This window comes from Naumovozyma dairenensis, chromosome 11 (genome assembly GCF_000227115.2).
Source record: "Naumovozyma dairenensis CBS 421 chromosome 11, complete genome".
In the NCBI taxonomy this organism is placed as follows: Eukaryota; Fungi; Ascomycota; class Saccharomycetes; order Saccharomycetales; family Saccharomycetaceae; genus Naumovozyma; species Naumovozyma dairenensis.
Window position 1 is genome coordinate 542,545 of NC_016489.1, and position 11,026 is coordinate 553,570.

General features: G+C 32.7%; 6 protein-coding genes across 6 annotated transcripts; 3 read left to right on the forward strand and 3 right to left on the reverse strand.

Annotated features, from left to right (window-relative positions):
• Positions 1–468: 468 nt before the first annotated feature.
• RTT109 (H3 histone acetyltransferase RTT109) lies at positions 469–1,875 on the reverse strand (the record flags this gene model as incomplete). The annotated part of the gene is made up of 1 exon (XM_003672628.1): positions 469–1,875. One exon carries the CDS (start codon positions 1,873–1,875, stop codon positions 469–471), a length of 1,407 nt encoding a protein of 468 aa, XP_003672676.1.
• Positions 1,876–2,100: 225 nt separating this feature from the next.
• Positions 2,101–2,502, forward strand: MRP17 (mitochondrial 37S ribosomal protein bS6m; the record flags this gene model as incomplete). The annotated part of the gene is made up of 1 exon (XM_003672629.1): positions 2,101–2,502. The coding sequence occupies one exon, from the start codon at positions 2,101–2,103 to the stop codon at positions 2,500–2,502; it is 402 nt and encodes a 133-aa protein (XP_003672677.1).
• A 167-nt stretch (positions 2,503–2,669) lies between these two features.
• AUR1 (inositol phosphorylceramide synthase) lies at positions 2,670–3,821 on the reverse strand (the record flags this gene model as incomplete). Its single annotated transcript, XM_003672630.1, has 1 exon — positions 2,670–3,821. The coding sequence occupies one exon, from the start codon at positions 3,819–3,821 to the stop codon at positions 2,670–2,672; it is 1,152 nt and encodes a 383-aa protein (XP_003672678.1).
• A 1,886-nt stretch (positions 3,822–5,707) lies between these two features.
• BYE1 (Bye1p) lies at positions 5,708–7,711 on the forward strand (the record flags this gene model as incomplete). The annotated part of the gene is made up of 1 exon (XM_003672631.1): positions 5,708–7,711. The coding sequence occupies one exon, from the start codon at positions 5,708–5,710 to the stop codon at positions 7,709–7,711; it is 2,004 nt and encodes a 667-aa protein (XP_003672679.1).
• Positions 7,712–8,403: 692 nt separating this feature from the next.
• RPL14A (60S ribosomal protein eL14) lies at positions 8,404–9,197 on the reverse strand (the record flags this gene model as incomplete). The annotated part of the gene is made up of 2 exons (XM_003672632.1): positions 8,404–8,691; positions 9,069–9,197. The coding sequence occupies 2 exons, from the start codon at positions 9,195–9,197 to the stop codon at positions 8,404–8,406; spliced, it is 417 nt and encodes a 138-aa protein (XP_003672680.1).
• Positions 9,198–10,607: 1,410 nt separating this feature from the next.
• On the forward strand, positions 10,608–10,997 carry SFT1 (Sft1p; the record flags this gene model as incomplete). The annotated part of the gene is made up of 2 exons (XM_003672633.1): positions 10,608–10,643; positions 10,740–10,997. The coding sequence occupies 2 exons, from the start codon at positions 10,608–10,610 to the stop codon at positions 10,995–10,997; spliced, it is 294 nt and encodes a 97-aa protein (XP_003672681.1).
• Between the last annotated feature and the right edge of the window lie 29 nt (positions 10,998–11,026).

The window sequence follows — 11,026 nt, forward strand, 5'->3', positions numbered from 1 at the left end:
TTTTGTTCAATTAATTAGTTTACGTATTGTTCTGTACTTCGCCTAAACGAGTCCAAGATTAAGCAATAACTACGCCAGACCAGACGTTGGTATAGGGTCAGAACACTTGATGTATCTACTGGGCAGATTACTTCTACAATCCACTCTCAACAAGGTAAAGGTTAGTTTGTTAATTCTAAAGATCTGCTATGTAGATTCTTCCTTCTTCAGTAAAATCTAATCTTGATTATTCAAACTTTGACATGACTATTACTTTTCCTTCCTTTTAAAATGCAATGAAGTACCTTAATTATATGATGAAGCAGATTTCAAGAATGGTGAGTATATACATAATTAGAAATTGCATCCTTACCAATGCTAATAAGGGACTAGTTTCCCTTTACTGACATCACTATAACCTCCACAGTGTATATTTATATTATGTCAGGTAAATTCTGGAGATTTATCTATGTACGATATTTTGTATTCTTATTTTTTAACTCTTTTCCTAGGTTGTAATAATGTAATTGTCACATTATTAGCACGCTTTAGTCTACTAGATTCATATTTTTCCTTCTCACCACGTACAAGCAAGATATCTTTGTTATATTTCCATTTTAAATAATCTTTTACATTGAGATATGCTTCCATTGCACCTTCTTCGGTATCATATTCTTCTCCAGTGACATAACTTTTAATATACTTGAATTGCCTATTAGAAGAACATATCAAAGTTTCTTCTTGAGCCGGTATATACTTAGGGAGACGTTCTACGATTCCACTAACACCAATAATTGAGACAAGATCGCTCGATTTAAATTCTTGACGTTCCTGTAATTCTATCCAGTATGTTTTCAAGTCCATCCTATTGGTAGTAGCATCTTCATCGTATTGTTGAACTAATTCTCTAATGAATCTTGATTTAGGATCATCAGGGAACAATGGGATTTTGGAAACAGCGAAATCGTCATCATTTCCATTGAATATGTCACCATGTTTCCAATTATTAAATTGTAAAGTTTTTTGATCATACAAGAATCGTCTCTTTACAGTCATTGGATCTTCACCCGGTACTCTTAATTTCGCAACAGTGTTTTGTTTGATGAATTCTTCATTTATTAATTGATCTATTATTCGAATCCACCACTTTAATAACCCAGATCCATTCAAGTTATGTTTCTTTGGATTTTTATCTGAATCTGTAAATAAATAAAATCCTGCTGGTCTTGTAAATAGACAAATTTTTGTGTTCAATTGAGTTTTCTGTTCATTTGTAAATCTCAAATCTAGATAAAGGGTCGAGTGAGAAGCTGCTAACAATTCAGCCTGTTTTTCCTTATCAAAGGATTTACTCAATCTGTTGGATAAAATCTTTAAAGTATCTTTAACGTTAGTATAATGCATAATCAATCGGTGACGATGACAATGTGATTTTTTCCCTTTCTTTCTTTCCAATGGTTTCACTTTTTGTAAATAATGATTAGGATCGATGGAGAGGATATATTTCAATATAGTTTTGGTGATATCTTTGATATTTAATTGAATATCACTATATCCATTCGTATCAGCCTTTGAGATAAAGATTGACCTTTCATTCATCGGTATATTAATGTATACATAAATTTCAAGGGCATAGATGATTTTTTCATTATGAGATAATGTGAAAAAATGTTGTACTTTCACAGTCATTGGAGGAGTAGATGATGAAGAACTTGCCTTCCTGGGTAATGTTACGAGAGGATATGTTTGGCATGGTTGGTTTTGTAATTGGAAAATCTCGAATTTATTATCTTCTGGTAAAACTGGTTGTAATAGAGATTCTAACAAACTCTTGCTTTTGGATTTGCCGATGTTGGCATTTGTATTATCATGCTTTGTAATAATTGTGCCATTCATAATTATCCCTGATCAATTGGATGTGTTAAAGTATCTGCTTTCTTTGCATACACTGTTGTAAAATATATTTGATGTTATTATTTTGTACTTTCTTCGCCTATGAAATCGGCTATTACTTGGACATGAAATATATGATATGATATGCTATAATAACTGTTCTAAAACAAAAGTTAACGAATACAGAAGAACATTACGATAGGGAATCGAAGGGAAAGGAGACCAGAAATGTTGTACGAATTAATTGGGATAGTACGTATATTAGATCCAGTGATGAGACATAAAGAGGCGAAAGATGTAGTGACGACGATAGGGAAATTAATTATTCAAAATAGAGGAGTAGTTCGAAGTATTATCCCCATGAAGGATACATTCCAATTACCCAAGATAATGAAGAAGGATCAAGAACATCACTTCCAAGGGTATCGATTCATGATGCTTTTTGATTCATCTGCTGGTGTTCAATCAGAAATTTTAAGAACTCTGAAAAAAGATCCTAGAGTTATTAGATCTTCTATAGTTAAAGTTAATATGGGTAAGGAATTAGATGTTGCTAGTTCGTTAGATAAGGTTGCTGGTTATAAATCCATCTTACAGAAAGTTAATGCCTCTTCTAGGCAATTCAGTTGATCTGAAGAAAAAAGGCTCTGGGTGTGCATATCTTATAAAACCATGTAAATAATAATAATAATAAAAATTCATTATAATAAAAATTCATGATATGAAAAAATGTATATATTGTCTATAAAAGTTGGAAGTAAACGCATGTAGGTCCATGCATTACTATACAGTTCCTTCTATAACTGTTCTTCCTCTTCTGTATGGCCATTATCGTCATCAATTTCAAAATCAATTTCTTGTAATGGGACATTTTCCACATAATTTTCCAAATCTTCAATACTATTATTATTCAAAGGGTTCATTTTAATTTGATCATATTTTTCAATAGTTGCATATGACCATCTACAGAACAAACTGGTATCTACCAGTGGTAAATGATTATATTTAGTGTATTGGAAAATGATCAAAGAAATGACAGAGCCAGCCATCAAATCTATGAAATAATGATGAGTCAAATACATTGTAGCCCACCAAAGCCATACGACATAAATTATGAATATGAATTTAAAATTAGGGAAACAATATGAGAAAAATAAAGCTTCCATTGTGGCGCAACCTGAATGTAATGATGGGAAAGCACCAAAGATGACAGATGAATTTGTGAAACCTTTAGTATATATATTGATATGAAATAATTTATCAATTCTTTCCAAACCACCTGGAGAACCATGCATGGAGTAATTGGCTGGGTTCAAATTGTATAAATTTTTATACCATGGTGGAGCTGCGGGGAAAATGTTTTGAATGATGACACCAATTAGATTCATGTAACCAAATGCAAATGCATAACTTTGTAAAGTGGTTGGTGGACCAAATAAGAAAAGAATAATTGCCACGACGAATGGTGCACCGAAATGACATATTCCATAGGGAATCCAACCGAGTATATCTAATATTTTGTTTGTGGAAGTAGCTAAGATATTACTTAAATTATCTCCATATAATATGGTTTCAATGGCAGGTAACACTTTCACTGTGATGGGAGGCCTCTTGGAGGCTGGGAAATAAGAAGATGTGAAGTAAAGACCAAGCCAAGCCCAAATGGGTAAAGCATTGAAGAAGAATTGGGAAGTGATTGGTATGATGAAGCATATTGCCATGAAAATATAGAATAATATTTTATAGATCCATTTTGCAGGATTTGTGATGAAGACAAATAGTAGTATACCACCCAAAAATGTGTAATGTAAAAGATCTTTTTTTGTGAACTGGTAGGATTTTAGTCTATCTATTGTAATCTTGGGATCCAGGCTTGTTTGTAAATCAGCAACAGTAGCACCGTCATATGGTTTTTCAGAAAGAAACCATCGTGTGAAAAAGGATGGCATATGACCAGGGAAAAGGAATAGGAAGAGGAATGAACGAATGGATGAATGGGGAATCGATTTTAACGAAAGAATGAGCCCTTAACTACCTCTAGATGTCGTCAAAAAGTTTGAACTATACAGTTTAGTAACAGCTTCGAAGAAATCTGGAAAATCTTGAAAAAAAAAGTTGACGTTTATTTCTCTTCTAAGCGCCCAACTTTTCCCTACAGAGAGCATGATCTTAAGTATATATATATATATTTATTTGTTATAATGCCACAATCTAGAATAACTTACTATTCCACTTCTGTCCTTAAGAGGAACCTAAGATGCATATGTTTTAATTAATTAATGATACGTGAGTTACAAACCTAACGTAAGAAAGGTTTTTGCGAGTAGAATTTATAGCTTCTGGAAATATACGTAGACTGCAAAATGATATAGAATAAATGAAGCATGTCAACTCAAAGAAACATTATCAAGTATGACAGACACCGTAAAGGTCGAAATACTATTAAGGCCAGACTTACCACCCACCTCTCGGTCCAGTTACTGCCGTTACAGATACCATCGTTGTTATAATTCCAGACATTTGTACAATCTCACTTCTTCTTCATCCTCTTCCTCATTCCAGTCAGAACAAATCCAATAATATGCGTTCAAAGCCATACTAGAAACTGCCTAAACCTCTACATTGCGTTACTCTCTATATATTCTGCAGATGTGGGACCATTCACAAAATAAAACAAAATACTGATTGTGGGTAATGCTATCTGCGCCTTCACTCTTGGCCCTTACTTCTTAACCTACCTTCTGTAATTATTAATGAGTCCATGCCTCTTTCAACTACTATTTGTGAGATTGAATTAACAAAGAAACCATCTTTTTTGTTTATCAAGGCTTGCGTGGTTCACCTGCAATGAACCAATTGTATCGATTAATATGTGTGGACATGCGGTACATCTGGGTCTCTACCAAGATGAGTCGGCTCAAGAAGCCACATTTTGGTACTTCTGGTTGACAATATTCAACCATCTTCATGATCTGAAAGCTTTTCCAATGCAAGGGAATTTACCTTGGTTTTCCCTTTAATAAGAAGGGTTTACTACAGAAGAAAAGTACGTACAAAATGTCATTACTCGATCCAAATTTGAAACACAAATGCTCTTAACTACATTGAATGGGGGATATGTAATTTACTACGGGATTGACATAATCATCATCATCATCATCATCATCATCATCATCATCATCATCACCTCATCATCTTGACGGTGCAATTACAACAATTGGCGAATATTTAAAGTAAGCATATGTCGCTGTATATAGCTACAATCACCCACCCAATAACACTGTTAAAACCGAACTGTCCATTAATCCTGCAATAATCCAACCCAATCCCATCCTTACGCCACCGATGCAGTTGGAGATCTTGTTCTTGTTCTTGTTTATTTGTTTATTTGTTTATTTTTGACAAATTGCCACCGACAGACATCTGCACACCGCACCAAACATCTCCGCTAAGGGAAGAAGTGATATCTATATAGATATATAGATATATAGATATATAGAAGAGATACGGATGGATATAACATCTTTGGGAAACAACTACAAAGCATCAATCAATTGGATATATATTCTTTTGTATTGTACTACGATAAGGTGAGGAAAACAAGTAAACAATACAACACTGACAAGAAAGGAAATACCGACAGTGCTTTTATACACTACACTACACCATCTCATATAAAGATACGCCCGGTAGTCTGTTAGTCTAATCTATTTTCTGATCTAATTTGGTTTAATCTTTGACTGTAATTAGCTAGTTTCCTGATCTATAATAATAGTAAGACGCAAGTACACACGTACACGCACCTATATTTTCTCTTTTCAATTCTACAAGTAATATGTCTGTGAGAACATCTGCAAGATCCAATAAGGGTCAGAATAAATATATGGAAGCAATGGCCAAAGAAGAACAGGAACAAGAACAAGAACAAGAAAATCCTACCATTATATCAACAGATGATAAAGAAGAATACGGTGAAGGAAACGTTAGATGTCCCGTATGTGGAACCACAGATGAGAATTATGATCCAAATACAGATACAAATGGTGATATGGTTCAATGTGATGGTTGTGATATGTGGCAACATATTAAATGTATGACTGGTGGTCTTGAAGATATTGAAAGTTTATTAACTCCTGATAGGAAGTATTTTTGTGAAAAATGTGATCCCACCAAATATCCTCATTTAAATTTGAACCATCAAAATGATGACGATCAACATCCTGAGTATGTCAATAAGAACGTAGGGGTGCAACCACATACCAAAGATGAAGATGGAGATTATATGCCAAATATCAATGATAATATTCATGATCTTACTGACGATAAAGACCAGAATTTGGATGATGAAAATGTAAATAACAACAACAATAGTAGTAGCAACCCTACCAACAATAATAACAACAACAACGCCACAATCACGAAAAGAAGAAAATCGGCTCAATCCAATAGTAGTAATGCAAAGAAACGTAAATCCACTTCGGCAGAGGTCCCCACTTCCTCTTCTTCCTCTTCCATACCAGCAGCTGAAAGGGATTCGAAAATGAGAGTAAATGCATTGAAAATGTTTAATGATTTATTCATGAAATTCATAATCCCAGAAACAATAAATGCAAAATTATATGAACTACCTCAAGGTAAAACTATACAATTAATATCAAATGAATTTTCAAAAAATTTAGAAAGTGAATTATATAAAGCATGGTTTGATATGGAACATGATAAATTAAGTAAATACTATCCAGAAAAGGTTCGAAATTTGTTTTCCAATTTAAAAGATCCCAAAAATTTGAATTTAAAATCTCATGTAATTAATCAATCAATCCCCATGAGTAAATTAGTAAGAATGAGTGTTTCGGAATTAGCTAATCCTGATTTACAACAATTTAAAGAAAAGGTAAATACAGATAGTTTGAATCAATTGGTCATTGAAGCTCCAACAAAACCAAAATATATAAAGACTCATAAGGGGGATGAATTGATTGAAAATTATGATGAAGGTAATGATCTTGATGATTCAATGGATAGAATAAATGAAGATATAATATATGAGAAAAATAGTATTCAAACAAGGAAAATGAATGATTTAGAACTTCATGATACAACAAATAAAGCTCCATCTTCTTCTGCATTACCATCGTCTTTGTCTTCATCTACCTCATTAAATCAACAAAAAATAAATGATAACGATAATACAATACATTCGAACGATAATGGACAAGACATGGATATAGATAGCAATACTGATCCAGAAACAGAACAAGGACAAGAAGAAGAACAACAACAAGAACAACAACAACAGGAGAATGAGAAAGGTGTAACAATAAATTATCCAGAACTTGGTTATATATTTTCAGGAAACATAAAATATCATGGTATTTCTCACTCAATTAAATCACAAAATGTCAAGCAATTAAATATATTTGGTAATGAATACGATCCCAAGGGTAATTACAAATTATTTGCAGAAGGTAGGTTATCTTCCTCAAAAGCATTTGATTATTTAGATCAAATCAAATCATCATCATCAAGAGTTATTCTTATTTATCAATTATTTCAAACGAATGACCATGCTAATGGTGATGATAATGGTGCTTGTTCAAGACTATTTGATCATTTAATAGAAGAAAAAAGAGTGGTTGGAATAAGAAATAAACAGAAATATGAGAAGATTATATATTTAATCCCACACGATAGAAGGAATGATCAAGAACTTTTACAAATTCAAAACCTAATTGATGAAAATTTAACGGAAATTCCAATATCAAATGATACAATTCTTAATGATAGGACATTCTTTTTAGTTGTAGTTGTAAAACCTGAATTCATTGGGAAGGAATAGAGAGGGAAAAAACTGTTTCTTCTATATAACAAAAACAAACAAAGTTGTAAAATTATATATGCATTTTTAGTATTCTTTTTTTTTTTCCTTACACATATATAATTTCAGTAATTAGTTGTGTAATATTTTCGTTTGCTATACTCTCTCTCTCTCTATATATATATTTCTATATGAGTATGAATACTTTGCGATCGAGTTGACGTTCCTCACTTTATATATCTCACAATAGAATTTCCCCAGAAATGGTATTCGAAGAACAACAGAAGGAGGAATCGGGGCGGAATCAACTGACCTACAGTTAAGATTCTCTCACTTAAATGTAGGCCATTATATACTATAATGCTATACAAAAAACCCAACGTTTTACCCTTCATTCTGCTTAAGATTTCATTCATGCTTTCACGGGTGATCCAGAGTAGAATACTTACGTATAGTCCGTTAAATATAGTTCGATCTAACCGATGTATCAGAGCTTGCGATAATGATACATCAACTATCTTGAGGAGCAAGTAACTACGCTTCTTAATGAAAATAAATAGTAAATTTTATACTATATGTATTGAAGATTTCCGTTTTTGTTTTTTTATAATATTTTCTAATGTTTTTTTATTGTATTTTTTGTAAAAAGAATAATAATAATGAGGACGTATATATACGTTAGATAATAATAATTTCCATATTTTTCCATTCAATCAAGCCTTAGCTAATGATTTCTTAACAATGAAATTTCTTTGCTTTCTTAATACCATGACTTGAAATCTTTCAAAATCAGACAAATTAGAACGTCTTTCACGTTGAGCAATCTTTTTAGCCCAAGATGAAGCATTCCATTTATCACAAATATTAGCTTCAGTCCATTTCTTAGCAACGATGGAAGTTCTTGAACCTCTTGGTAATTCGAAAGTTAATGGTATTAAGACAATTTGACCTAAATTGATTGATTGTCTTGGAACACCTGCAAGTGGACCATCAATTAAAACCTGAAATAAAAATAAAAAAGGGGTAGGTAAGGGAAATGTTAGTAAAAAATGCCGCTGTTTTCTCCGAAGTAGTAATAATAATAATTATGGAATATCTGGAATATCTGGAATATCTGGAATAGGATATATATTATTGATTCGTATTCCATTACTCATGTATAGCATTTCACATAGTAGTGAGGTAAAAACATTCACAGTATAATTGTGATTTCCTATTAGATAATCGTCAGTTTGTCTCATATGTTAGGTTTGTAAGTTACTTATGATAATTATAATCAGCGTTTTCTTTCCCGATTGAATACTTGTAATTCCAAAACAAAGCTATTATCATTCTTTTAATTCGTATCTCCGTCATAGGAGCTTTTAATTTAACATACCTTTTTTTGATCGATGATTTCCACAATGGTAGCTAATTTACCAACTGATGGACCCTTTCTAATTAAAACGACACGACCAACTTCTACTAATCTCCAATTGGAGGCCTTAACGATGGAATCTGTAGACATTGTTGTTTGGTTTATTATGATATGGAAGTAAGCAATAATAACAAAAAAAATAAGCTAGTTTTGCCCTTAATATCTTTTGAAGACAATAAAGATTCAACACCTACTTACTAAGGTATATATTTAGAAGACAGATTACACGCTAAACAAGTTAACTACTACATCGAATGGTATTATTATTGCCCAATTTCGCGTCGCTATGTGTTGACACAGACAAAGAGCCGCAGAAGTATACCATCACTATGCCAGCCGCCCAGACGCCGAGCCGCCGAGCCGCCCAGCCCTAATGAACTTAGGGAAACGGGAAAAAGAGTCCGGGGGAAACGAAACGAAACGAAACGAAACAAAACAAAACAAAACAAAAACAGATTCGGGACGCGCTGTTTTTGATGTTTTTCATCCTGAAACAATATTAGGCAGAAGTAGCTCCATATAGGGCGGTGTTGGGATGTTGTATCAGGGATGTACTGATGTTTGGTCTTTTTTATTCCTGTTTCCATCTCCGTTTCATTCATTCGCCTTCACTAAACTTTACTGTCTTTTCAATTAACTATAAAAAGGCTAGTCGACATCTCTTCCCTTAGATGTTTATTATGAACAAAAGAAGTTCTTCTACAACTTTTGCTTGTTTATAATTCCCTTATATAAAACTTATTTTCTTCATGGAAGAACAAAATACATACATGCACCACAGCCTAAAGTAATCGGTCAGCTAATAATACAAGGGCGTCTGGATCATGGACTTATGTTATATCTGACATTTAAATCAGTAGATTGAATGTACTGATTCTCGCATAAGCTATACTATACTTAGGTTCAATCAATTTACGTATAGATTCTTGATATTTTTCTTTTATTTTTGTGATGATATAATTTGCGATCTAGGGCAATTTTACCTGGGACATGCCTAGTTCCATTAAGGGTAAATTGCGGAATGCGAAAATTTACTTATCTGAAACTTCTATTGAAAAATAACCCTTTATTAATCCCATTCTTGTAAAGTAACGTCACATATACATGTGTCTTAACGGTTATTTCTCATTAAAAAGTGTAGCTTCTTGCATCGTGTGGAAAGCGCCAGGTTCGGTTGTTCATAGACATCAACAGAATTAAAGCGTAAAAATACAATACTATGCAAAATAGACACAACGTAGCACATTGGATCTTCTGGGTATCACAGGTTAGAGATCGCTTTGCTAACTAACATACGTTTAGATAAGTAAAAGTCCAAGTATCTAACTTTTATTTTTATCATCGAATATCAGATATTTCAATAGTTTCTCAACGGAAAAAAAGAATACTCTCCTCTATTGAAAACACAAAGAACACATCTCCCCTTTGTCTCATTAACCAGATTGAAAGTGAACCCAAATCCCACAAAACAATCACCAGCTTAAAAAGATAAAACACATAATGTCGACTTCAAGGTATTCGCAGATAGAGAATGATGTATGTATATTTATGTTTTGCAAAATTACGTGCCTTGTAAAATACCATGCAGTTTACTAACGAACAAAACTACCAACATTCGCCGATTCCTTATAGAACGATCAAAAACTAAACACATTGGCAAATAAATTAGCAACATTTAGAAATATTAATCAAGAAATAAATGATCAAGCTGTAGCAGATAACTCATTGATAAATTCAATCTCAAATTCATTCGGTGCTCTTGCCAATAATATTAAGAATTCATCACAAAGATTAACAAGAACAATGAATTCTGGTAACAACATTTGGAAGATGATAGGCTTGGCTTTATTAATCTTCTTCATAATATATAATTTATCCAAATTCTTTTAAAAATTATATATATATATATATATATATAT